This window comes from Lynx rufus, unplaced genomic scaffold (genome assembly GCF_022079265.1).
Source record: "Lynx rufus isolate CCGP_SWC_20201006 ecotype Redwood Valley unplaced genomic scaffold, mLynRuf1.p SCAF_5, whole genome shotgun sequence".
NCBI lineage: Eukaryota > Metazoa > Chordata > Mammalia > Carnivora > Felidae > Lynx > Lynx rufus.
The window spans coordinates 110,411,806-110,439,583 of NW_025814867.1; the positions used below are offsets into that span (position 1 = coordinate 110,411,806).

The following is a 27,778-nucleotide window of genomic DNA, read 5'->3' on the forward strand; positions in this document are numbered from 1 at the left end:
TCTTTATTTTAGTTCTCAGCGAAAGGACCCCGGAAACACTGCAAACTATTCTAATACCTAGGTTTGAATTGTCACTGAGCACTCTAGGTAAAAATTATTAAACATTACAGCTTGTTATTACCTTGGAAATTTAATGCATGCTTTAAAGAAATCCTTAGGCTAATTCATTCAAATTGATCTCCTCTTAGGAAAGAAGGGACAAATGCTTTATAGAACCGTAAGCTCCCCAACGTCAAGCCCTTAAATGTTAGAAAACATTTTATAACTTAGGATCCTGAAGAGTCTTTATGACAAATCCTTTCATGGTTTTTCTTTTTGGCGGTCATATTTTGATATTACATGTGATTCTTCTTACTCAAAATCACTGTGTCACTGAATAAATTATTTTCTATACTTTTTCTAAATATCTTTTTTTTTTTTTAATTTTTTTTTCCACGTTTTTATTTATTTTTGGGACAGAGAGAGACAGAGCATGAACGGGGGAGGGTCAGAGAGAGAGGGAGACACAGAATCGGGAACAGGCTCCAGGCTCTGAGCCATCAGCCCAGAGCCCGACGCGGGGCTCGAACTCACAGACCGCGAGATCGTGACCTGGCTGAAGTCGGACGCTTAACCGACTGCGCCACCCAGGCGCCCCCTAAATATCTTTTTACTCCATTGTTTATCCTGGCCGAGAAGATGAATTTATGATCTTTTTTGTAGACTGTTTCTTAGAATTTATTTATGAGTGCAATATCAAAAATTGTTGGAGGAAGAGGTTAAATATAAAGCCATGTAGTTACTGAGATTCTATCCTTAAAAGCCATTAGATGGACATTTTTTAGTTCAGATGTGTTTAGTGCTTGATTTGAGTTAAAATGAAATATATCTAAGGGCACACAAACACATAATTAAAGAAATTAGGAAAGTCATTTAGTAAAGGTGAAATGGAGAACCCAAATTCCTCAAATCTAGCAGCTCGATTATAAAGAATAGAACAAGAAGCTTGATTATAGTAGCCAGCACTGAAATCACAAGAATAAGAAATATGACTAACAACAATTTACTTGACATGAATAATTTTCCTTTTTGTGTCTTTTTTGTTGTTTTTGCAAGCTTGAGATTTTGAAAAATCTTTTCTCTGTTCCTTGTACCTCACTCAGGTTGTAACATGTCTTATATGTTTCGTTGCAGCTCCGAAAAGGCTTCCAGAATTTCCTCAGGCAAAAACACCCTTCCCTTTTGAGAAACCTGGGGGCACCTTGGGTAATAACAGCACCTTAAACCTGGTGTTCAGATGTGGGTGCAGATTGCTTAATTGTGTAGGCCACGTTTACTGGATCCTATGTCAGCAAACTTCAACGTACTGATGAATTTGGGTAACTCAACCAAACAAGGGATTGATTTAAAAACAAAAAACCCTTATTTGATGACGTTTTCTACAACTTCAGTAACAGTCATCATTATGTTAATTCTATATAGATTTAGGTTTTGTGCTCAAAAATGTTGAAAGTATGACACCAAATTCTGGCCTCTTTCTGATCACTAAATGCTCTCTGGATGGATGCATAATGATTTCCCAACTTTTGATTGAAATAGTGTGTGCTTTTAATTGCAAGCTTCTGGTAGTCACGTAACCATACCGGCAACCTATTTGTATCCTTTTCTCCTCTCAAAAAATAATCTTCAGCGACTTCCATTTCTTTTTGCTGTAGCTTCCATTGAAAAGCCATGGATTGTGCCTACAAGTAAAATATATGAAGATTCCAAACCTCTCCCACCTCAAACTGGTAATTTTTTTCTTTTTTCTTTTTAAAATCAATTGGAACAACAGTATTGAATAACTTCTCTTATTTTTATTTTTATAGGTTCCTTAGTTGATTATCAAAATACTTGTAGTAAATGGTAAAGCTATAATGCGTTCTTGATACTTGGAGGAATGTCGTGTTTTTCTCAATGCTAAAGTAAAACAGCTTTGTGTTTGTTTTAAAACTCTGTTTTAACGTCTGGATATATAATTAGAAGGGTGGCTAGAAGGTGAACTGTGAATTGGCACATGGATTTTCTGGAGACCTCTGTAGTGACATTGAGAACAGTAACAAAAATAAGGTATCTTGGGTCTGATGTGTATCAGCTTAATGTTTCCCTTGCAGGTGGATATTTGTTTTTTGTTTTTTGTTTTTTTTCCAACAAACACATTCAGTAAACAGTAGAGAGCTCACTATGTGAAGGGCATTGCTAAGTACTAAAATCTGTTAAGAATATTGTGATAAAGAGGAAAGACCACAGGTCTTGGCATTAAAAATGGACCTTGATTCCTGTTCTGGCTTTCCCATTAACAGTATACTTTAGCTCTTTTTCTACTTTCCTGGGTCTTAGTTTGTTCTTTTATAAATTGTGGCAATTGGCTTTTTCTCCTGAGAATTCTTTGTCCCACCATTAAGACTGATGAGGGAGACAGCTTCCCTTTAAAAAAAAAAAAACACAAAGGGGCGCCTGGGTGGCGCAGTCGGTTAAGCGTCCGACTTCAGCCAGGTCACGATCTCGCGGTCCGGGAGTTCGAGCCCCGCGTCGGGCTCTGGGCTGATGGCTCGGAGCCTGGAGCCTGTTTCTGATTCTGTGTCTCCCTCTCTCTCTGCCCCTCCCCCGTTCATGCTCTGTCTCTCTCTGTCCCAAAAATAAATAAACGTTGAAAAAAAAAAAAAAGAAAAAAAAATTAAAAAAAAAAACACAGCAATAACATATTTTCTTAATTAAAAAGTTATTTCCTATACATCTTGTCTTTGCTAGGGGTCTAGCAACTAAAGAGAATAGTCAGCATGTGAGAATTATACTAAAACCTCAGAAACCACTTGGTATGATTACATCCATGATTTTTGTTTTACTTGTTTGTATTTAATTGTTGTGTGCTTCTAGTTGTGATGCTTTGAGTATGTATAATATAGTATGTAATGTAGTTGAAGTTCATGTAATGAAGTTAAGTACACTGACATTTTGTGGTATTTTCCAGAAAGGATTCCAGCAGAGGACTGGTTTGAGAAAGGATGAGAATGAGCCTTAGAGGCATAGATGTTAGCTAAATTATTCCTTCTCTGTTACATGTAATGGGCTCAGATCTCAGCAAAAGATAAAAGGATGGCATCACATGAAGTAAGCATGTCTATTATAGTCTCCCCTAGTTTTCTCCAGTGGGAAAACACTTGAAAGTTGGTGATGGTTGTCAACCATCCAGAGAAGTCTCAAATTGGGTCTTACACGGGCTTCGTTCCCCTAGAGTCACTGACCCTGAAACTGTAATGCAATTACTTAATGTGGGTGCAAAAATATCCTTAGCATTCCAGGTCACCTGAGTCTAAAATCTGGGTCCGGGGTAGAGTTTCATATGGAGCCATTCCACAGGCCCAGCTGCACTGTGGCTATGGAGCAACAACCAGTCCGTGGACCTGTGTGATGGTTTATCTCCTGTACTGTGGCATGCCTGGCCTGGCTCCCATGTCCTTCATGAGGATTATGGCTCTCAAACCAAACTAGGGCCCACGGGACTAAATAAAGGCTTAGGCCCCTTTCGTCTCTTAGCTTGGGTTATTTACCTTGGGGGCATAGGGCAACCTGCATTTCCGTTGAGCAGCCTGTAGTTTTTTTGTGTCTATGATTATTCAAGAATGAACTGACCAGAGCCTCAAGGAAACTGCTTATGGAATTTTAATGGCTAGGACATGAAATATATATAAATCCTGAACTGAACTAAGCTTTGGGGAGGGAGGAGAATATGTTGGGAAGGGAGGATTGTAGGGTTACAAAGAGAGATGAAATAAAAGATCCTAGTGAAGGAAAAGTTCCTTTTGCCTTTAATTCCAGAAAGGAATATTCTGGCCTTGCTCTGATGGAGTATGAATAGTGGCTAATGCAGCAGGAAGTGCTTGCATTATTCCGTTACCTCACTGCTGCCAGAGCAACCTTAAGCTGCCAGAGAACTTCCAACTTTGACTGCCAACCCCCTCTGGATGAAGTGTTGGGCTTGTCATGGCTGTAACAGTTCAGTAGGTAATGATCTCAGGCATGGGCATTGGCCCTAGAAATTTGCAAGCCTTCCCTCACAACACTTAAATTTTATATTTCTGCTACTTAGTATGCTCCTTGGAACAGCAGCATTGGCATCACCAGGGAAGTTGTTAAAAAGGCATAATCTTGGGCTCTACTCCAAATCTACTGAATCAGGATCTGCTTTTTAAACAAGGTCTCCAGGGAATTGGTATGAATGTAAAGTTTGAGAAGCACTACCTTATCACTAACCTCTAATATTTTACACATGTAGGTAAGAATCATCAAATGTAGTCAGTTGTAGGATGGGAGGCCTCAAGTCAATATAAGATTGGTTTCTCAAAGTGGGTGATTATGTCTTGTTTCTACTAATGCTTCTATCTCTTATGTAAGTGTTCTGTGTGGCATCTTCCTAACATGTTAAAATTAAAATTTATCCTATATATTGTGACTTAAAGAGTTGATATATTCATGCTATCCTTTCATTCAAGACTTTCCTGTTTCTTGTGATTAATTTTGTGTGAATTTATACGTGTACTAAGTTTCTATTTCCTATTTAGTTTCAATGTATAGGATTATTTTACTTTCCAGTCATTCACCGTGGTTTCCTAATGGAATTGTTTTAGAAAGTCAGAAGAGAGAGGGGTAGAGATAGTAGTGGAATGCTGGTCCATAATACCATTCGTCCCATTTTTAGTTATTATATCTTTTGAAGAAATGATACATTTTAGCTGGGGTTAATGATAATATTAACACTTTTTGTTAATAATGAACACATTTTGTTTTCTTTGGGGTGTAGTGTGTCTGTATTTGCTATATGAACTCCCTTCAGCCAAAGACCACTAGGACCACACCTGTATTTGAACAAAGTTAAAGCTATTGCTCATTCTAACAATGGAGAATGCAGAGCATGAGGAACTGTGGGGTCCTTGGTAAGAGGGTACTAGAAAGGACTCACTGTAGGACTTGGTCTTGTTTTAGGTGATTCTGGGGAGGGTCCAAGGAAGCAATGCCTGGATTGGCTGCTGCCAGAAAACGGGAGTAATTCCATAACCAAGTATCTTAATTCTTAACTAGCAGGCAGGAAGAACAGTGAAGTTGTGATTGGTAAATCCATATTAGCCAGAAAGTGGGGATAGTAATTTTTGTTTTGCACACAACCAAACAGTGGTCTTGTTTTTGTCTTGATCTGTGTCGGTCACCCAGCGGTCTTGTCTGATATCAGTGTTACTTCAAATTGTTGATGTTGAGCAGGAGAGTGCCACAGCCCAACTGTGGGTGCCAGGCCAACTCCTGGGTGCCAGAGGCTGCTTTTCTCTTTAACAACCATTAAGTGTGACTTACCAGTACCTTTTGTAGAATTCATTTTGCTTCAGCATTTACTAGATTTGTTTTCCATATTTACTTCATGTTTTGTATCAAATGATCACAGCACATGCTCTCAAAAAGCTGTCTGTATTACTTTGGGATATAAAAAAGCTGTATGGAAATTCTAATTTGCATGTTGATTATTTAAATCCCTAGGTCAATTCAATAGATTATGAAAGAGTGAAATAGGGTATTTGGAATTTGGAATATTGTGGAAAATCTGAGAAGTGTAATCATCAAACATGTTTTTCCCCACTTTTAGCCTATTTGCTCCAACCTTAGTATGGCATTTTTTTGATCTCGTCATTTAGAATTGTATTTTGTATTCAACCTTCTCTAAAGTATGCTGAAGTAGGATTGATTGATATCTTTATTCCCTTGGCAAACCTAAGTTTTCTTAAAGTTTAGAAAAGAGAGGATTAAAATCTGCTCTATAATTATACATCAGAATGTATACTCTTTAAAATAAATTCTATATTAAAAGAAAGTTGGCCACCTTTTAAAAATATGTAAGTGCTTGTAACAAAAACTCAGGAAAGAAAATTTTTCTGATGACATGATAGAATTGGTCTTAGGTTCTATTGAAAAGTGGCCAGTTGACTATGATTTCTGTGTACTATAGAGTGAGTTCTAGAAGAGTAGTCTACCTTCCGGTCCCCCAAAGAAGTGTGCATTTGTGTGTATGTGCATGCACTTGTTGAATTGCTTCTTCATTGGTATAATTTTGTATTTGCACAGCAATTTCCTATTAAGAGATTGAAAGGTTGTATATATACCATCCTATTGATCCTCCAGAAGTCCCTGGAAATAAAGAGAGTTACCATTTTCTTTTAAAGCAACAAGTGAGAGGCTTGCCCCTGAATGAGTAGAGGAGCAAAAACTAGATCCTCATTGGTTTCTTTCCTAAGCTTCTAACAACCACACCAAGTTAAGAGTGAAATAATGTTATACAGTTTACTTCGAAATTTTTTCTTGAATAGCTTCCCAACAGAGCAAATGATGCTAGGACCAGGTGCCTTCTAGATTTTTAAGCAACATTAAGTGGTCTGTGAGTAAGAATGGCTACTTTCTGACATTCATTCTTGTGAATGTGATCACTGATCTGTGACCTATGCAGTGACACAGCTGGGTTAATAACCAACTCAACTACATTGCAGTTATGTGGCTGTAGACAAGTGATTTAACCTCTGAGAGTCACAATTTTCTCACCTATAAAATGGAAATATAATTTTTTTTCATTGAGTGTTATGTCTTGGAAATAATGTGTTTAAAAAAAATAGTGTAAGTCACTAAATCTAATTCACAGTACTTGAGAGGTACTCTGTCATCCTTTCCTTAATACAATGGACTCTTGAATGCATCCCCTTCCTACCACACTGCCCATCCCAAACCTCCTGAATTGTTGCAGATACTCAATAATAATAGTAATAATAATAATACAATAACATGACTGAAAAAAAGGAAGAAGGAAGAGAGACAATAAAAAGACTCTAACTTACATATAAGCTTAACAAAAGATTCTTGGGTCTTCATTTCACTTGTTTAAACATTTTTTAAAAAGAATGTATAGGATATATGCATTGTTATTTAAAGAGGCATTGCCCCCATGGAATGGTCTGACATCTTATTAACTCTGGGCAAGGATGTATAACACAGCCACACTGTTGAGTTAGAGTAGCAACCTGAATCTTTCTATAAACTGGGCCCTGAGACCCTTCCTAGGTTCAAGGAGTAAAATGATGTGTGACCAACTTGCTCTGTTTTCCATGGGCATCAGAAGTGGGAGAGGCAGCATAAATGATGTGTGTACCATCCCACAACTCAGGCACGTGCATCATTTCTCAAGCCCTTATGTCATTGAAGGGGTAAGATGGAAATCATCTTTTGGTTTCTGGCTTCATAGTGTCATCAGTGTTAAGCCTCCTTAACTTGATCATCCACTTAAAAAGACCATCAGTACCAGGAAAGAATTTTTTTTTTAATTTTTTAAGTTTATTTATTTTGAGAGAGAGAGCATGAACAGGGGAGGGGCAGAGAGAGAGGGAGAGAGATGATCCTAAGCAGGCTCCATGCTGTCAGCCCAGAACCTGACTCAGGGCTCAAACTCACAAACTGTGAGTTCATGACCTGAGCCAAAACCAAGAGCAAATGCTTAACCCATTGAGCCACCCAGGTGCTCCAGAAAATATTTTTTTTGTTGTTTACTTACTTTTAAAACAAAGTTTTTTTTTTAAGGTTTATTCATTTTTCAGAGACAGAGCATGAGTGGGGGAGGGGCAGAGAGAGAGGGTGAGAGTAAGACAGGCACCCCAAGCCCTAATGTGGGGCTTAAACTCATGAACCATGAGATCGTGATCTGAGCCAAAGTTGGTCGCTTAACCAACTAAGCTACCCAGGTGCCTGTAATACCAGGAAAGATTTAAAGTTTGTTTGTTTTATTTTCAGAGAGAAAGAGAACGAGAACATGCACACCCAAGCAAGCAGGGGAGGGACAGAGAGAGAGGGAGAGAATCCCAAGCAGGCTCTGTGCTGTCAGCACAAAGCCTAATGTGGGGCTCAAACCCAGGAATGGTGAGATCATGACCTGAGCAGAAACCAAGAGTCGGTTGCTTAACCGACTGGGCCACCCAGGTGCCCTAGTACCAGGAAAGATTTAAAGCTCAATTCAGACAAAGATAATGGTTTCTTTATACAACCCAAGATGATCTGACATGTTCATTTTCATTTTTAGAAAACTCTCCTGACTGTTCTTTCCTCAGTGTACCCAGACTAACTGATTTTTCCCTCCAAATGTACTGTGACTTACTATTAAGACAACTCCATCTTCTGGCATAATTCCTTCCCCTTGAACAACAAACAGTTATCCTTAGAAGCTCTCCCTTGACCACAGAGTCAGAACTGAGAATGATCAGCCTCAGTCTTTTCATTAGAATCTACTTTGAGAGCTGCCTTTAGGAGTTCATCACTTACTATTTTCAGTACTTTGTAGAACTTCAGGAAATTACTATATGCACTTAAGATCTATAAATCATTTAAAGACCTGAATGTTGAATGATCACACATGGGGAGTGGTATACTGGTTGGAAAATTGTGGTTTGCTCAGAGTGATTGAAGAGAGATTGAACTCTATCTACATTTGGACCTTACTGCCTCCCTGTGAGTTGTTGATGATTACAGATCTGGCCCACCCAACTGGATAAGCCCTAGAGAGGAGAAAAAAGTGGAGATGAGTGGTAGTGTTGATGCTTACAGAGCAGGAAAATAGGATTCACGTGTAGCAGATGGTTTACAGATTCACTGTGGCCTCTTAGAGATTTTACAGCCTCAGCCTTTGGTTTTGCTTCATGAGCATTTTCTTGTATGTACTATTTTCACAAATTTCAAGTCCAAACAGAAAGATACTTTATTTTTCCATCAGCTAAGGAAAGCACGATGTATTTATTTAAATGGTACTGAGAACTGTGTGTGTGGTGTTCATAAATGCTTTTCTCATCCCGCTATTTATTGATAGTCCTATTGTATCTTCCCGTTGCTTCTTCGTATGTTTTTAGGATTCTATTTCCATGGCAGGGTATGGCCACATAAGCATATGGCAGGTAATTAATTGTGTAGTAGAGGAAGAGATCTGTGTGCACAAGTATGTGTATCATAAAATAATTAAAGGGGCCTATTCATTTATTTTCATTTGTCCTTACTAAGAGCATGAACTACTCAGCTGTCAAACTGTTATTTGTTCATTGTAATGGCCATCTTGCAGGTTAACTCTATTAATTCTTCTAATTAATAGAAAGTTATTCCTATTAATTTTATTGAGTCTCCACTATGTACCAGGCTCTGGGGTAAAATAAACTTTGGAGTGCGTCATGAACATGACTGACTCAATTTCTGTCCTAATGACGCCTTTCACCTAAGAATTTGATGAAAAAGGAAAGTCTTTCACATAGGTACTAATATTCATGGAATTTGAATGGAATAAATTGATAAGTTCTTAATAAGTGGAAATGCTTTATCTGTGTGCTATCACATTTCCAGAGCAATATCAGAGCATTTTTATGATGGGATTTACATCTGATTAGTTTTTTAAAATCATTTTTAAAAAATGTACAACTGGGGCACCTAGGTGGCTCAATTGGTTAAGCATCCGACTTTGGCTCAGGTTACAGTCTCATTGCTTGTGAGTTTAAGCCCAATATTGGGCTCTCCACTGTCAGCACAGAGTCCACTTGGGATCCTCTGTCTCCCTCTCTCTGCCCTCCCGCCACTAGCACTCTCTTTCTTTCTCTCTCAAAAATAAACATCTAAAAAAATAAAACATGTAACCAACAAAACATAATTTAACAATGTGGTTTTAGGAAGTTGTGAGCAAATGAGCAAATGTTAGTATGGCTTATTTCATAATAATTTTTCTGAGAAATATAAAAGTGAAATTGAGTTATGATAAGTCATTACTGCTACTTGAAAGAAAATAATTGCTCTTTCTAACCTTCGAATTGAACTACCTATTTTACTTGTATTGGATTGGTTCTGCAACTTTTGGTCCCATTTATGTTCTGTGGATGCGAGACTAGAGATAATGCTTAATGTCAAACAGGAGCATTTCCTCCACATCGGTGATAGAAAATATTTGCCTCTAAACAGTAATGCATGATAGCATGTGGAGAGTCTAAGAAACAGGAATTTGCTCTTCACTCTTAGCTGTCTATCACTCTTATAGCTGGAGTAGCCTTTTAAAAGCCAAGAGGCCTAATCATTTAACACATTTTACTCTGGTATAGAAACACATATACAAGAATTTCATAAAGAAATCAAGAGCTGTTTTTTTAAATTTATTATTTTTTTAATGTTTTTTTTATTTTTGAGAGAGAGAGAGTGAGTGGGGAGGGGCAGAGAAAGAGAGGGAGACAGAGAATCTGAAGCAGGTTCCAAGCTCTGAGATGTCAGCACAGAGCCCAATGCAGGGCTTGAACCCATGAACAGTGAGATCATGACCTGAGCTGAAGTCAGATGCTTAAACGACTGAGCCACCCACGTGCCCCATTTTTGTTTTTTGTTTGTTTGTTTGTTTTTGTCTTTGTTTTGAGAGAGAGAAAGCGTGCATGAGCAAGTAGAGGGGCAGAGAGAGAGAGAGAGAATCCCAAGCAGGCTCCACTGCTGTCACTGCAGAGCCTGATGCTGGGTTTGGTCTCACAAACTGTGAGATCATGACCAGAACTGAAATCAAGAAGAGTCAAATGCTTAATGAGCTGAGCCACCCAGGTGCCCCAAGAGCTGTTGATTTTTAGAGAACTCCATTTTTGACACTGTTCTCTCCTCCATTATCTATTATTTGAGATTCACAAAACGTGTTTAATTTTTTTTAATACTTATTTATTTTTGAGAGAGAGACAGAGCACGAGCAGGGAAGGGGCAGAGAGAGAGAGGGAAACACAGAATTGGAGGCAGGCTCTAGGCTGACAGCACAGAGACCGATGCAGGGCTCGAACTCGTGAACCGTGAAATCATTACCTGAGTCGAAGTTGGATATTTAACTGACTGAGCCACCCAGGTGCCCCAAAAAAGCGTGTTTAAGCCATGAGTGAAGGGGGGGGGGTGATAACGTGCCTCTCAAAGCTGCTCAAACAACATAAAACTTCCAGCAAGTGGTATTTGTGAGTTATTAGCACTCTTGTTCTTAACTATTCAACTCTTAGAAACTCCAGAAATAGAAATAGCAGGGACCAAGTCTTCTGGAAGATGTGTTATTTTAATATTAAGTATATTTGAGAAAATGTTTTAGGTGTGAGAGGTCTGTGATACTTGGGAGCTTCCCAACATGAGGCACCATGGCCAGAGGATGACAGAAGGAGGGCTTCCTTCCCCAGTATAGTGCTTTCTGAGAATAACTTGAGGGAAGATGCCAGCCTGGCTTGCAACCAGGCAAATAGAAAGGAATTATAAATATAGAAAAGAAATAGAAAGGGGGTACTCTTGGGACAAAAAGTACAGAATATAAGAAAGCTGGTTCAGTGTTACTAGATAGAAGGGATGTGTATGACTTAGGGTAACAAAAAGACAGTTGTAGCGTTTTTCAAAAGTTAGCAGCAATATAATTAAAAGTCAAGATACTTATTCATAACTTCTAGTATAAGAAGTTTAAATAGAAGTTGGGAAAGTTTTCCTAACTTGTTTGGTAATACATAGAGCTGACTTGGGTATATCCATGACTTGAAATTGGCTTGAAGCAAGATCAGCACCCACCAGCATTTTTGTCCTTCAAAAGGTTTGTCATTCTTATCTGACTCTTTAAAATTGTAGCTAGGCTAGAGAAAACCTTGCATTGCAATTTAAATCATTGGCTCTTAGAACATGTGCATGACTCTCAGAATGTTCTTTCTGTTTTTGAAGATTTTGCAAAGTAGTAGATTGGCCTTCACAAAGAGAATTCTATTTCCTGCTGCTTCAGTATGTGGTGCAATATAAGCTGCCCTCTGTGCATAACTGGGTGTATCACACAGTCTGATATTATCTTTCTTACACCTTCAACTAGCACTGGTTCAAAGTCATGACATGGTCGCTGACTGACAAGTAACCTTGCTGAGTAAATTTTCCTATGAATTCCTTTTTAGTTTATTTCTGTAGAGCCATTTTGAATGGGTCAGGAAAGTAACATGTATCTCATGACAATTAATGCTTTCTCTTCACCTCCCATTACCATACTGACAGCTCTTTGTGCAGAAAAAGAGAACATCTTTAATTTTTATTTTGATGCTCTTTTTGCTTGCAGATTCAACTCTTACGTGAACATGAAATTTATCCCTGTATTAAGATCAACCTTGTTTTTCAAGGTCACCCTGCTTTCCTTGGTTTATGTAGAATATTAAATTTATCCTGAAATCCACCTAGATTGTAGAAGGGCTCATGGCTCCACTAGGAATATAGAAAGAAAGTTGCCTTTAGGTAAAGTGGCAGGAGGCGTGGTGCAAGAAGAGAGTACTGGTCTTAATTCAGCTCTTCTTGGCCCTGTTAATGGGATGACAAATACACTGAACTTGACAAAGCCTGTGTGGGACCACTGGCAGATGTCTTCACGGCTGCGAATCTCAACTTCATCATATAGAAAATGGAATTAACACCCCATTATCTAGAAAATGGGTATAATGCCTACCTCACATGTTTCTCAGGGATATTGAGAGGGTTAAATAAGCTGATATGTGAGAAAGTGCCATGCAAACTGGAAAGTGCTGTCCAAACATAAGATACCATGATGGTAACTTTTACTAAGTAGGAAGACTAAGCTATTTGGTGCAAATAGCTTCAATGTGACTGTTGTTTCCTTCTTTGGAAATCTCTCCTCAAATTGCTTCTGACTCATTTATGTTTATACTCTTTGAAGCTCTTTGATTTAGAGCTGGCACCACTTCATTGTAAATATATAGCACTATGTGCACATCACCCACGAGGCCAGTGCCAGGGCTCACTGTACAAAAGCCTTTAGTTTGGGGAAAGCCTAGAGGCAAGTCTTAGTGATTGCTTACACATTTAGTGACAAGACCAATAGTCCAGAGCCTAAACGCACTAGCACTTACATAAAACTCTGTTTTACCCAGCATTAAACTGTGTCATGAAATTTTTTAAAATTAATCAAAATTAACATCTTCTCTTTTGTTTTACCTTTTCTTTTAAAAGCAACTTATGATGTTTTCTCAAGCCCTACAACATCAGATGAGCCTGACATATCAGAACCCCATACAGGTATACCCCGCCTCTCAATTCTTTCTTTGGAAGCCAAATGTTCTGACAACACTACGCCTCATTCTTGCTTTAACTTGCACAGAGTGAAAAAGCATACTCTTCAGGGTTCTGCAGGAGAGAAGTGGCAGTCTGTGTCAGTGAGATGGATTCTACCCATTTCTCTGTTGAGCGATTACTTCTTTATCAATAATAAGCTCTGCCACACGTGGGGGATGCAGATAAATTTGGTTGCCACTGACCCAGAGTAATGTATTAACAGAATCACTCTAAAAAGGTTTTAGATTCTTAGGGACTTTTCTGTAGAGCAGTGGTTCTCAGATGGGGATGATGTTTCTCTCTTCTCCCCCCAGAGGCATTTGGCAACGACTAGAGACATTTTTGATTGTCACAACGGGGAAGGTGGCACTGACTTCTAGTGGGTAGAGGCCAGGGATACTGCCAAACCCTGCAATGTACAGGACAGCCCCCCTCCCCCCAACAACAAAGAATTATGCAGCCTTAAAAGGCAATAGTGATGAGCTGAGAAATCGTGCACTAGAGCAATCATGTCATTCCTTGGTCTATAGAAGTTCAGTTGGATCTGATCTTTGGCATTCTCCTACTGATCCACATACAGTGAATGTAACTCAATCTAATAATTCATTTTAGCAACTGTTTATTAAGCACCTACTAAACTAGGTACTATGAGAGATTCCAAGTCAATATGAGTGGTCTCTGCTAGACATAGATATATGTCTGATATTTTTGTATATTTCGCCTGATATCCACATTATTTGTGCCATGATAAAAGCAAATAATTTTAAATAGCAGAAAATAAGAGAAAAAATGGAATAGAGTGTTGAGTGTGTTCACTTAGTAGTTAAACAAAGGTGAGAAACCAGAAAAGCCAACTGAAGACAAGTTGAATACATGAAACATTTTTATAATGGTTTCTAATGTTTAAAGTATATATGTTTTTAAAAGTGAGTTCATCTTCAGCTCCTAATGAATCACTAGTTTTAAAATGTTGGTCAGCAGTCGTTCAAGTGTTCGTGATACTTTTCCCCATATGAGGAATAATTTATTACTCATGAATTTGTATTTTATTCTTGGGGCCTTCTGCTTTTATAAATGTTGACATTTATTCCAACAGAAACAAGTGATCCATTTCTGGATTCTGTCCCACCTAAAACTTCTAGAACTCTTGAACAGCCAAGGGCAACACTGGGTAATGTTTTTAACAGAAAAATCCTACTTTGTTTTCCATCAAGAGAAAATCCATGTGAATGCCATTCTTCCAAATGACCATTTCATTCCATCACATTTAATCATTTATTTCATTCCTATTTCTGAATATATATATTTTTTCCTGTAATGCAGTCATCTTATGTTCCATTTTGGGTGTGTGCACCCTCTCTTTCTCTCTCTTTTTGAACTCTAATAGATGATTATTTTTTCCATCCTTAAAGGAATGAAAAGCTTTGAAAACTGCATGGACTCTTCATCATCCATATCATCCCATCTCATGTGTTTATGGCCTGTATCACCTCTCTTCCATGTGTTGAGTCTGCCTGGAGTGAACTGCTGAACGATCATCATTCTGACCTTTTCTTTAAATCATTATTTCATCCACCGGCTTTCAACACTATATGCATTTTTCATTCTTAATCATGGACTTGTAGCATGTGCTTGGTAACACCATCTAAAAAGCATGTTAAAATCCTTAAAATACCTCTTTTTAACTGGAATGACTTGGTGGGTGGGGTGTTTGTATTTTCAGCTCCAAGTGAAACACCATTTGTTCCTCAAAAACTGGAAATCTTTACTAGTCCTGAAATGCCACCTACAACACCTGGTAACTAATGATGTTTTTATTTGTATACTTTGAAAGAAAAGATAAAATGACCAAAAAGAATCTGTTACGTTGGATTTCGAGAATATTTTCAGTAGTAAATATTTCCCTTTATTCTATACCATGAAATTCTTCCGAGAACTAGGTTATCTATCATACTTTGCCTTGTGAGAATCCTCAAAGAATCTCCATAATCTTGGTGTCCATATATTTGAAGAATTATTTCCCTTCTATAATCCTTTCAATTCTGCCAACCAGAAAACAGAAGTAGAATTACAGACCATAGTTATTCTGAAATACATTCCCTTCTATTCAGCATGATTAGATAGCACTTGGTCAGAATATTTTTCTCAAAGTAGTCTAAATATAAAGAGCACCAAGTAGATTCTATAACCCTGGAAATAAGAAAAGATGGGTAAGAAAGATAACACAGCCTACATTCTATAATGGTCTAAAAGTTATTAGAATAATGTAATTCATTAACTCCTGGTGAGGTTAGTAATGAGCTACAGAATTAAAGAAGTTCTGAACTTCCATTCTCTAAATCCCAAATATTTGTGTTTGTCCTCTGTTGTTTGGTAAATTATCTTTTGAGTTCTTAACTGTACCTTGTGTTCTTGAATCCCTCAAGAGTGCTTACCTCCCAGTACATTTAACTCAACAATATACCTTCAGTGTTCATATAGACACTTAATTCATTTTGGCCCAATCAGCACATTTATTGAGAACCTTCTGGGTATAAAGCACAGTGCCTGGCATTCTGGGCATACAAAGAAATAAAAAGCAGTTCTTGTACTCAAGGAGTTTACAATTGTGACCTGATTGGCCTCTGTGCAATATTATTTATCAAAGCTATATTAAATCTTCTTTCAGCTACCCAGCAAACTACATCTATCCCTTCTACACCTAAACGACGCATCAGGCCCAAAAAACCAAGAACCAAACCTGGTAAATAATGGTCTCTTTAACTTCTCAGGATACTTAATTCCAAATACATAATGTCTCTATTTTCTTTTTCATAAAAAGAAGCTATATGATTCTACAGGTCAAAGTTTCTTCACAAAATTTGAAATTAGCTGAAGATGAATTAATGCAAAATGACAAAAATCAAACAATTTTTCAATAAGACTTCATTGAAAATTAAGTCCATGATCTTCTTGCTTGTGAATTTCGGTATAAACCCAGAAACAAGTCCTAATGTCTTGTTAGTGTTAGGAAGTAAGATAGTTTGATTTATTTCCTTGGTATGCATGTATATTTAGGTGTTTATTAGGCTAGCAGTTGGTGTTTGGGGAGCCTACTATGTTTTCAACTGAGCTAGGGCAATGGCTGAGAGGAGAGACCATGACTCTGACTCTCCAAATGCTTATAATCTCAAAAAGATTCTACAGCAGAGAATGAGAGAGCTGCTTGTGAGACTATAATACTTGTGCAGAAGCTCAGAAAAAGAGTTGAGGATGTAAGCTTCAAAATATGTGTAGGGTTTAGACAGAGGAGGAGGAGGAGGGAACACATCCCAACACCGAATTTGCATGGTAGAGGTAGCTTATCAGGAGGTACTATTTTTCACTGTCAAGTAATACACTCAGAATCATGCCCAATTAATCAGGTTTTGCTTATTCCATGATAGTATACAGTTTTTTTTATTGCCTTTGCTATTAGGACTGAACTTAGAAATTATTTCCCAAAACCTGTACTCACTGTCTTTGTAAACACTGACAGTTAAATATGGCAGGATTTGAAAGGGTCATTCAGTTATTCTTCAAGCGATTATCTTTTTATTGTCTGTAGGATATCTTAATATTTTTATTTCCTTTCCATCACCAGAAAGAACCACAAGTCCTGGAACAATTACATCTAAAATTCCTAAAAGCCCTGAACCTACATGGACAACACTGGGTAATGACATGTCTTTAGTAGTTAGATGTGTTACTTAATTTTACCATGAAAATCCAGTACCTTAGCTTTTGTGTAATGTCTCAGTCACTGTGCTAGTTGGATAATTTTGACAATTGTGATGATTTCATAGAGTACAGCAGCCCTGTGACTTTCATGGTTTTGGGTAATTGGTCCCATAGTTAATGTACCTGAAATCAGCATTCAGACATCATCCTGTACCTTGAAAAGCTGGAAAACACGGCTGCTTCATCACCTGCCATAAGTCATTGCATTTGAAGTAGAGTCCTAAACACAGTTCTCCATTTTTCTGAGTAAGATCCTCAAGTTCAACTTCAGACTTCATTTGGAAGAACCATGTTCTATTATGATGTTAGTAGAATTTCTTTGTATAGTAGATCGTGCATTATATCTATCAGTGATTATCAATCTTAAACATGCCTTCTTTCTGGTGCTTAAAGACTTGTATGTGGCTGAGAAATGTGAAGTAAGGGGGCAAAATGATTCCATAGATTTTTTTTCAAAGATAATGGATTAAAATAATGTTCTTTGTGTAGTTATTGTTGCTATTTGTAGCAATGCCATTTCTGTTAGTTCAAATATGTCCTGAAATGTTTTTTTCGAACCAGGTGAAAATTTATCACTTTATTCATTCAGTGTTGTTCTTAAAATATTCTTTCAGTGGAACACTTGCAAAACCTTCCAAGATGAAGAGTTCATTCCACTTAAAACATAGCTTTTTCTTTTGTGGCTTTAGACACTGAAATGCCTAAATATTGATTTGTTGATTATTTTCTTTACTTTTCCAGCTCCCAGTAAAACACAATTTATCTCTTTGAAACCTAAAATTCCTCTCATCCCAGAAGCGATAGACACCAAACCTGGTAATTACCCTGAATTTTTTTTTCCAAAAGTAGGGTTGAAAATTTATTTTATGCCACTCTTTGGAGTAAGAACTTCTGATTTGTATTTTGCTATTTGATGCAATTTTTCCATGAAAAGTACAAAAATGCAATGAAATGATCTCCTTATAACCAGCCCTTCTGATACTATGGCAGCCTCACTCTGAGCTGTTGGGTGGATGACCAACCTAGAGAAAATACAGAAATACAGTGATGTGAGTGATTGAGGACTCCCTTGTCTAAGACGACGAAATAGTTTCCAGTACCACAGTTGACTGGAATTCTGATCACACTAAACAGCCTTTCAGCCTGAAAAGGGAGAAGTGTTTCCCTCCCCTAAAAACTCTGCCCTTGTTTTAGAGCTTCTCAGTTCTCCAGCTGCAAGATCAGAAAGGGTAGTATTTTCCTAATGCTCCATTACTTCTTTCTGAGTTGAAGCTTATATCTGAACACTGACATTTGTTTAGTCCTCAGGATATAACAATGATGATTTGCTGAAGAAAAGAAGGCTCTTTTGCAGGGAGGGGTTATTCTGTATATGTAATTAAAAACAGAGACAATTCTCTGCATATCGATTGCAGGACATATTGAATGACCAAATCTGCATTTTATTCTATCTATCCAGAATCTATACAGAAGTTTAAATGTTGACTTATGAGTATCCCTTTATATATAGGAATTTTGTTGCTATTCATCATTTTCATCCAAATTTTAAACTCTTAGCTTCTGGAAGAATATATTTCTCACTGTCCTATTCAATGGATTTTTCATTAGTGCATGTTTACAAAGTAAACAATGATTGAACCAGAGATTTTCTACTTAAGCAGGCATGATTTTTTTTTTTTGCAGTGAAATGTGTAAGGAAGAAAAATGTAACTGCTCAGAAAAGGGATTGTTATGACTCCCTTCAAAGAGGCAGTGAGATTTCCAGGTGTAGGTGTCAGACCAAAGGAAATGAGGGATTAGTCAAAGGGATGTGTAGTTGGCACTGTGACCATGGGTGAGGTCTCCATGTTGGAGAAATGGAATTAAGTACTCTTACTCCGAGAGGTTACTTGGAGAAAGAAGCACATAGCTAATGAAACTGAAGGCCCCTAACAGTTTATTTTTTAATGTTTTATTTATTTTTGAGGGAGAGAGAGTGCAAGCAGGGGAGGGGCAGAGAGGGGGTGGCATAGAGGATTCCATGTGGGCTCTATGCTGATAGAAGCAAGTCCCATGCAGGGCTTGAACTCACAAACTGTGAGATCGTGACGTGAGCCAAGGTCAGACACTCAGCTGACTAGCCACCCAGGCGCCGCAAGAGCCCTAACAGTTTAAATCAATGAACTCCAATAGCTATATGACAGAAGGATTTAATGTACATTTATTTAAAAATCATGCCTAGAGAGCTTTGGGATAAGATAAAAACTGTTTTGTTGTATTTTGAAAGGGAGCTATTACTAAGTGGATTGAGAAATACTATTGGATGTTTAGACCACTACATTTAAATACATGTCTCTCTGATCTAATTATTCCTGTTAGTATAAGATAAAAGTTGAAAAAAGCAAAAAAGTCTGCATTTGATCTTAACGGTTTATACATGATTAGTTACATTATTAATTTCAGTCCTTTCTAAAGAAAGGTTTAGTAGAAATTCATTAATACAAATAAGGGGCGAGGATGTGTTCCTATCCATTTAAGCTACTTGAGCAAAGAGACTTGTTAATTTGACATTTCCTTTTAAAATGTGGCCAATTATTTGGAAGCTAATGAGTCTCTATTCCTCTGGTGTGTACCTTCTAATCACCCAAGAATATCCACGCTTTTCCCCCTGGCATCAAATATAACCACTTCAGAATCTGCACCTACAGTTACACAAACTCAAATTGACCTCCGGTGGTCTGAGGCAACACAGAGTAACAACAGGATCTCTGCAAACCATTGCTTGGGTTTTAGCTTTTTAAAATATATTTATTTTTATTTTAGGGCAGGCCACCATTATAGCTTTGCGGAAGATTTCTGTTTCTAGCCAAGGTTCAGGAGAGCAAATCAACCACCAAAAGCTTTTCTTATTTGAGTGATTCATTGCCTTTCCCACCGCTCTCCTCACACTCTGCTATTTTTCCATTTCACTTTCCATGCAAGTTGCTTTTCCTCTGGTTTTCCTTTGTGGTTAAACTAACGAGTAAAAACCCACATTGGGTTTGGCTTATTTTGTAAGCATAATCCAGTGCTTTCTTGAAAATCCCACCATCTACCGTGTCCCAATGTGTCTGCCTCAACCAATAAGAATTTCATCCTTCATAATTAATCTTTAAGATTGTAATGGCCTTTGGCTATTCAAGCTTTTAATGGACTGGAAAAAAAAAAGGAGAGACCTTCAATTACAGGTATTTTTTAACACGATTCTCTGACATGGTAGATAGAATTGTAAATTTTTCTTATTGCTCATTACAAATCATGAGCCATTGTATCTTTCTTTTGTGCTGAGGTGACTGGTGTAGTTATTTGCATGCTGCTTAACATTTTTAAACCTTTATCATTATACCTTAAAATTATAAAGTAGAGGAAATTTTGTCAGAAGATATATTTACTTTTTTTAAAAAATGTTTTCAATGTTTATTTTTGAGAGAGAAAGAGACCCAGTGTGAGGGCGGGGGGGGGGGGGGGCGGGTTGGCGCTCAGAGAGAGGGAGACATAGAAGTGAAGCAGGCCCCAGGCTCTGAGCTGTCGTCACAGACCTTAAGGCAGGGCTCAAAGTCACGAACCAGGAGATCATGACCTGAGCTGAAGTCAGACACTTAACCAACTGATCCACCCAGACTCCCCAAGAAAATACATTTGCTTCTGATAAACCCCGACTTTAATATTTCTGTGTGCAGGTGAATTGGAAGCTTAATTGATGGAGCTCCATACCTATTTGGTCTCAGTTTCAGTCAGGAACTAAAAAAATACAGATTTTTCTTTATAAAATTTGTAAGACCACATTCTTTAATCTTTGTAAATTCTAAAAATGCTACAAGTAGCAAATCTTACTTTTTCTAAGTTTTAGAAGGCAACCATGTAGAAATTAAAACACGAATCACAGCCTCAAAATTTCAGAAGAGTTTTTGTTTGCTATTTTCAGACATGGATTTGTTTGGATAGTTATTATATTTAATGTATTGACATTTACTATTTACCCTTTCTCCTGTAGAATCTGAGACATCCAGTCTCCCTCTATCCTCTCTTTTTCTCTCTTACATACACATACACAACACACACACACACACACACACACACACACACACACACACAATTTTTGCCTTACTATGTGTACTTCAATCTCATACATCACTTTGGCTTTGCCATTTATCTGTTGTAATCTATTTCTGGACAAGTTCTTGAGAAATCAAAAAAAATAATTTGGCCACAGTCATGCTAATGAATGATGCCGCCTTTCAGTAATACCTTGTGCTATTCATTGCTTTCAGAATAAATGAAAATTCTCTACCTGTGATATTTGTTGTTACATTTTCTTTTTTTGTATACTAACGAGTCTCTACTTATTTCCCCAAAACTTTTCACAGCCTTTAGTCCAGAAACATCACAGAGAACTCCTGGTAAATGTAGCATAAGAAATACAAGTAACAAAGTTATTTATGTCCTCTTAAGCTAGTTGGTGGGTGTCATATTAATTAATTGATTTCTGTAAAAAAGGAAAGAGGGGCCTCTGAATGGCTCAGTCGATTAAGCATCCAACTTTGGCTCAGGTCATGATCTTGTGGTTCACAGGTTCAAGCCCCGTGTTGGGTTCTGTGCTGACAACTCAAAGCCTGGAGCCTTCTTCAGATTCTGTGTCTCCCTCTCTTTCTGTTCCACCTCCCCACCCCCGACTCTCAAAAATAAACAAAGATTAAAACAAAAAAAAAAATTATAAGAAAAAAAGGCAAAGAATCTTCACTTTTTCTTCTTCAAAAATTGGGTTCCTTTTTTAATTTTCTTCCTGAAAGAAAAGAATTCTTTTTGTTGTGTAGAATAAGAAATCTATCGTATCGTCTTTTTATAAGTCCAGATATTGTAACCAAACTGTATTCAGCATGAAGTATCATTTACATACTGCCAATTTGAAACACATTGGAAGGTTTGTTATCTTTCAGAATACTTAAATAATATTTTTATTTAATTGGTTCAGTATCTGATAAAATCCAAGATTACTTTTTGACTTCTTTGATTTGCTAAACAAAATAGACTAAATTTCATATGTAAACCAATTTGCTCACCAGCAATAGGTGCTACCACATAAAAGGAACATCATATGAATACTTGTGGCCCTTTTTAGACCATACATTCAATTCCTATTTTTTTTTTAAAAGAGTATCAGATCCAGCAAACCTGAGAAATCCAAAACTAAGAGCTCAGACCTGGTTATAGGTCCATGGGTCTTTTGCCTCTTCCCACTTCCTTGGATGAAACTGACTATCCTGTATGAAAACAAAATGGCAGATGACAAGACACTCTGACAAACCTCAGAGAGGCTACCCTGACCTCTCCTTAAAGCAGTATGTCCCCAGGTACTAGGAGCAATCTTCAGAATATTGGGTGGTGGGGAAAATAGTTAAAAAATCAACAACGAACATCAGAATTCTCATTTCTTTTTTTGTGGTTCATGGAAAGGATATGGGGTGATTGAGCTTTACTGTAATAAACCATAGAACCAGACTGTTCACCAGCGAGAGAACAACTTTTACAGTAAAAGACATTTATTTACTATTTTAAATGGTTATATTCAGCATGGCCTTTGATATTACCTATTTTATTGCAGCCCCAGAACCTCAGACTCTACCACCATCACAGTCAACAATAGGTAATGAAGTTTCCTTTACTGAGCGGAAAACAAAACAAAACAAAAAAAAACCCACCTCTCTTTCTTTAGCACCTTTTATGTTGAACGTTGTCATTAGCTTGGGTTTTTAAAAAAATTCTTAATTTTCCTTCAGATTTTTATTTCAGCCATTTTTGTCAGAAGATACACTCTTTGTGCTTAACTAAGCCAAGCCTCTGTAACAGCCATGAAAGCCAGACTGGTTTTGATTTGACACATTCTGTGTTGTCTCTCCTTATATTTGAGTAATATTTCCTGAGCTTGTTTTAACCTGGCTGTTTCCAGTGGAAGACATTGGTTTCCCTCTACTTGTAGATATTTTTGTGTTTTTACTTATAGAGGTGTTTTTCTTACTTTCAAAATTCGAACATTTGCAGATTTTCTTGAAAAGCATTATGATCTTTCCCGGTCTAACTATCCTGATGTGTCCTCGGCAATTCATTAAGAGAAATAGAAAAACTCACCCCAATGTTTATAGCTTCTTTTTCTTCAAAGAGAGCAAAAATTGTGTTCTGCTGGTGCTATCTTAGCCAATGACCCATATTTTCCTTTATAACACAAACTGTTGGTTACTTTATTGCATTCTTACCTTCCAAATGAGAATCATGCCCTCTTTTGTTTTTTCCATTTTTCTCTCCAAACTTAACGGACTACATTTTTGTTCATTTTGTCTAAAAACACAGGAATCTATTAAATAAAATAGGAATGTCTTATATGGATAAAAGTTTCACCATTTACATATAATTGCTCAACTTTAGAAATTAGAATTTTTCATATCTAATTAGACTTTATAGTTTTTCCTTTGATATTGATTCCTTCCTGATGATTTTCATGTACTCTTAGGACCTGAAACTCCGGAAACCAAACTTTCAACAACATTAGGTAATACAGTTATTTGAGTGAGTGACCTTTATTTCCTCTTTTCCTGACTGCTGGTATTTTTATTAACAGGCTCACATTAATGGATTAATCCATGGATACCTGTTTGTGTTCTTTGTTCTTACTTGCAGAGAAAAAATTTAAGTTCTATAGTGTTATAAACTATATTTCATTTTTAAGAAGTTGCCTTTCCTGAAATAATCTCTGAATTCAAAGACTTTTTATACATACTGTTAACTTGTGAACTTTTAATGCTAAATGAAAAACTTCTTTTGAATCTTAGGCCAAATAAATTTTAATTTGTATCCCTAGTGGCTCCTTAAAGGTACATTTCTCATGTTCCTGTTAAACATACACCTTCAAAATTTTTAGGAGACGGTCTTCTCTAAGCTGTACAGACTTTTGAGTTTTCCATCTCAAAATGGAATAGGGAAAATTTAATCAAAAAAATATTATTCAAGACCTCAGTTAACTGGGTAAATGATGATAGAAAGTTACAAAACAGAAGAATATCTACTCATAATAAACCAAAGGACTTAAATGTGCTTCTAAGATACATGTAGTATTGATTGTCAGTTTTTTGAGCTACTGCTCCTATATTAACTAGCTAATTGTCTTTCTTCAGCTTCACCAAAGACCAAACGACCAGGTCGTCGCCCCCGCCCTAAAACCACACCTAGTCCAGATGTGCCCAAGTCCAAACCTGGTAAATGTGATGCTGAGGGTTCCAGTTAACATAGAAAATGGAATATATAGTAGCTTCTGATAAAGTAGCTACCTATTACCTAAATAGCTGGACTTTAAGAACCAGTATAGTTGACTTTCATATTTAAGCATCCGTACATTCTATACTTACCGTATATTTTTATTTTTTATTTGTAACTATTAGTTACACACACAGTCAGCTGGCCCACTAAATGGATTATTAAAGTAGGGCACCCTAAAAGTTTGTCGTAGGATGCATATTTATGGCAGATGAGGTGTGGGAAAGGAAGGGGAAGAGGGGTAAATGGGAAGAGTGAAAGGGAAAATCGCATTCCCTTCCTTAGGGATGAGGAGTTTAAGAGTGGGGATTAATGTTTCCTTCCTCGAGATGCTGCTTCTTGATATAATTAGTATTCTTGCCTTTTGCTTCCATAGCTCTGGAACCTGCTACGGTACAACCGGAGCTCTTGGTGCCCACAGTCGGTAATTCTCCTCTCCTCCAGTTGCTTTCACGGAATGTCACTTTGGCTCTTCTTATTCTCCACCAGGCATGACTGCAGGGCCACTGCACCATCACAGTTTCATTCCATGCTTTTCCTCATGTTTTCTCTCTGGGTCTGAAGAGCCTGAAGATAGGAGACTTCTTCTAGAAGAATCCTACCTGTGTGCTTCTTTAAGGAAGGTCTGTGGCCTTGGACACAACTTCCTGCTTCTCCACAAACTCTTTGTCTCTCTATGTCCTTCTGTTGAGAAAACCTTCCACTTCTTCTCAGACAGGGACTTCCCTGCTCATCCTGGGCTTGGCAAATGGCAAGATTTTGTTCTGGTGCCATAATTGTCATTTCATTGCTTTACTCATTCCACTTGTAAGACTTTTGCCCTCTTAAAAAGCTGCATGAAATAATGGCTTCTTCAGCTTTCTGTTTCTTGCAGAATTTTTGTGAGTATATTTTGATAACTAGAAGCATAAACACTATTTTTGGTCTAGGGTCCAATATAAAATTAGTGTGGTCTTTGTAACTTAAGAACATTATAAGTCCCAAACTTGTTTTATTGTTTTTGGTACTAATGCTGTTTGACTGTCGTTAGTTCAATACAATTTCTCAGCATTCACAAAAACTGTGCTTTACTTTGGAAAATTCCAGAACTCTGTAGCCATGTAAACTTCTGTATAATTTAAAGTGTGTATGGATTATTTCCCAGGTCTCCTACTAAACAAGATTCAAATTTCTACACTACTACTTTTATGCTTTAAAAAACCTTACAATTAAGAAATACAACTATTATACTTGTGATCTCTGAAATTAAAAAGAAAAAAGTCTTACTGTAGTTCTCATTACTTTGCTCAAAGGCACATTTTGAACATTTCCTAAAGATTTTTCCTTTTGGAAAAATTGGTACAAATGGACATATTTCCCATCCTTCATACACCCCAGGAATTAATTTTATTGTATATTCAGTGAATTTATATAGTGTTTTTGCTCAAGTGTATGTGTCTTTAATTATGATAGTTACAGCCATGATCATTATGCTAATTTTTAATACCTTTTTCTTTAGCATCAAAACCATCCAAAAGACCTAAAACCACACATAGACCAGATGCACCTCAAATCCAGCCTGGTAATCACTACTTTCACTGCCTTGATCTAAAACTAGGAAAATGGTGTGTAAGTAACATTAATCTTGATATTCACAGCCCTGCTATGACACTAATTATAGCACCTTTTTCTCTTCAGATTCAAAACCACCAAAGCAATTACTTCCTAAACCCCAAACCACAGCACAACCAGATATGCCACCAACTAAACCCGGTAAACATAATTTCTAGTGCTTTAGTTTAAGAAGTTTATTCTGGGGAATGTTGTTGAAAATATTTATAATTTGTTATACCATATAAAGCATAAAAACCCAATATTATGATTTGGCTCATTATCTTTTCAAAGTAACCATACCAGTTAAATGAACAATCAATGTGTAAGAAGTTAGTTTTACATCTGATAGTCTGACAGATTACATTTTCTTAACATTTTTAGGCTCTGTTTTATGAATTTGGGTATGTGATGAATAGAAGCCTGGTTTTTCTGTATCTGGAACATAGTTGGAAGTGATTTTAGCATTCACCACTAGATAGGACCAGGAAGGCTGACAATGTGTTCTTGTTTTAAAGGCATGTAATCAAGGATTGGCTTCGTCTAAAATACCTTGATGGCATTTTAAACAGTAACTATTAAGTGATTTCCTACCAAATAAGAAGATTTTTATATAACAGTACTAAAAATTCAACTGTTTTGCAATTGAGATTTTCTCCTAAGTTTCCAATTAGTATAAAATTCTAATTTAGTAAGAGAGTATCTCATAATAAATAAAGTTATCAAGAAAGCAATTTATATCAACTTAGAATAAACCAGGTTCTGTATCCTATGAATTAAGCATCAGGGAGCACCTAAAACTTTAGATTTCTTTACTTTTATTATATCTGTTTATTTTTCATGATAGTCTTTGATCCTGCTACATTTGAGACTGAAGCTCCCTCCACAACCATAGGTAATGATGTCTTCCTTCTTGGTCAGTGTTTCTCTGGGCCTCTCCCTCTCATGTCAGTGGCTGTATTCTCTTACGTAAACAATTGTAATTCATTTTTTCATTCATTTCCACAAACTGTTGATTGTTTTTAACGGGCAACTTTCAGCATCATAAGGCATTCTTACTTCTGCTCAGTTTATAATCCCTGTATGTCATTCTTCCTTTGATCCCCTTCAAAGACATTCAGATTGCTGGCAGCACTTGATGCTGTCAAGGGTCACTGGGGCTGAGAGACCATCCATCCTGCAAACCAGGAAATCTTTGAGAGTTCTGCTTTCATGTGTGTATAATTTATGGTTATGGGAGAGGAGCAGTTAACAATGTGGTTGGGGCTTGAGGCAATACATAATTATCTCTTTCTTGCAAAAGTCCTTTCCTCTTTGATTCCATGCTATCCAAATACACCTGAACATTTGTTGACAAATTCATCTTGTCATCATGACGAATTCATACACCTGTTGACAAATTCATCTTGTGCTGATTTCCAAGCAAAATACCGATTCCCTTTTTTGTTGGAAGGCAACCCGTTTTGAATATTGCTTCATCCTGTTGTCCTCGCCTTCTACGTCTTTTCTGTAGGCACAGGTTTCCATTAATTCAGAAGAGTTCATCAGATGTGGCTTCAAGCAACTCTGCAGTGATGTCTTAGCAAAAGGGAATCTCTATATAAGTGCTTACAGCGTGTTCATGATAAGATGTTTATGTTACATTTAGTCTTCTGGACTTAATGACAAATAGAGATGGTAATTTAAATCCAAGGAGTTATAAATCACAATTTCACATGTATGCATAATTCGATCATTTTAGAATGTTACAGAATTATAGGAATCCTGTTTATACAGCCAAAAAGTCAAATTATTACTCTTGAGATTTTTTTCTTAATCATTTCTATTGCTTGTTTGAACACTCATCTCCTAATTATTCATTTAAAATAAGTGAATAAAAAAGGAGAAATAGAGAAAGAGTACCCCATTTCACATGGAGAAAAGGCACAAGTTTATGTTTTGCATAACTGTC

The 27,778-nt window shown here is 37.0% G+C and overlaps 1 protein-coding gene across 1 annotated transcript in view; it reads left to right on the plus strand.

Moving 5' to 3' along the window:
- The window catches only part of ABI3BP (ABI family member 3 binding protein), a 263,744-nt gene that overhangs the window by 129,302 nt on the left and 106,664 nt on the right, over nucleotides 1–27,778 (plus strand). The window contains exons 12-27 of the mRNA XM_047100450.1: nucleotides 13–87; nucleotides 1,174–1,245; nucleotides 1,695–1,769; nucleotides 13,054–13,119; nucleotides 14,252–14,326; nucleotides 14,879–14,953; nucleotides 15,824–15,898; nucleotides 16,778–16,849; nucleotides 17,656–17,730; nucleotides 22,535–22,576; nucleotides 23,438–23,476; nucleotides 24,099–24,179; nucleotides 24,614–24,661; nucleotides 25,736–25,798; nucleotides 25,915–25,989; nucleotides 26,675–26,722. Coding sequence (XP_046956406.1) covers nucleotides 13–87; nucleotides 1,174–1,245; nucleotides 1,695–1,769; nucleotides 13,054–13,119; nucleotides 14,252–14,326; nucleotides 14,879–14,953; nucleotides 15,824–15,898; nucleotides 16,778–16,849; nucleotides 17,656–17,730; nucleotides 22,535–22,576; nucleotides 23,438–23,476; nucleotides 24,099–24,179; nucleotides 24,614–24,661; nucleotides 25,736–25,798; nucleotides 25,915–25,989; nucleotides 26,675–26,722 — 1,056 coding nt within the window. The remainder of the gene's footprint in view (nucleotides 1–12; nucleotides 88–1,173; nucleotides 1,246–1,694; nucleotides 1,770–13,053; nucleotides 13,120–14,251; nucleotides 14,327–14,878; nucleotides 14,954–15,823; nucleotides 15,899–16,777; nucleotides 16,850–17,655; nucleotides 17,731–22,534; nucleotides 22,577–23,437; nucleotides 23,477–24,098; nucleotides 24,180–24,613; nucleotides 24,662–25,735; nucleotides 25,799–25,914; nucleotides 25,990–26,674; nucleotides 26,723–27,778) is intronic.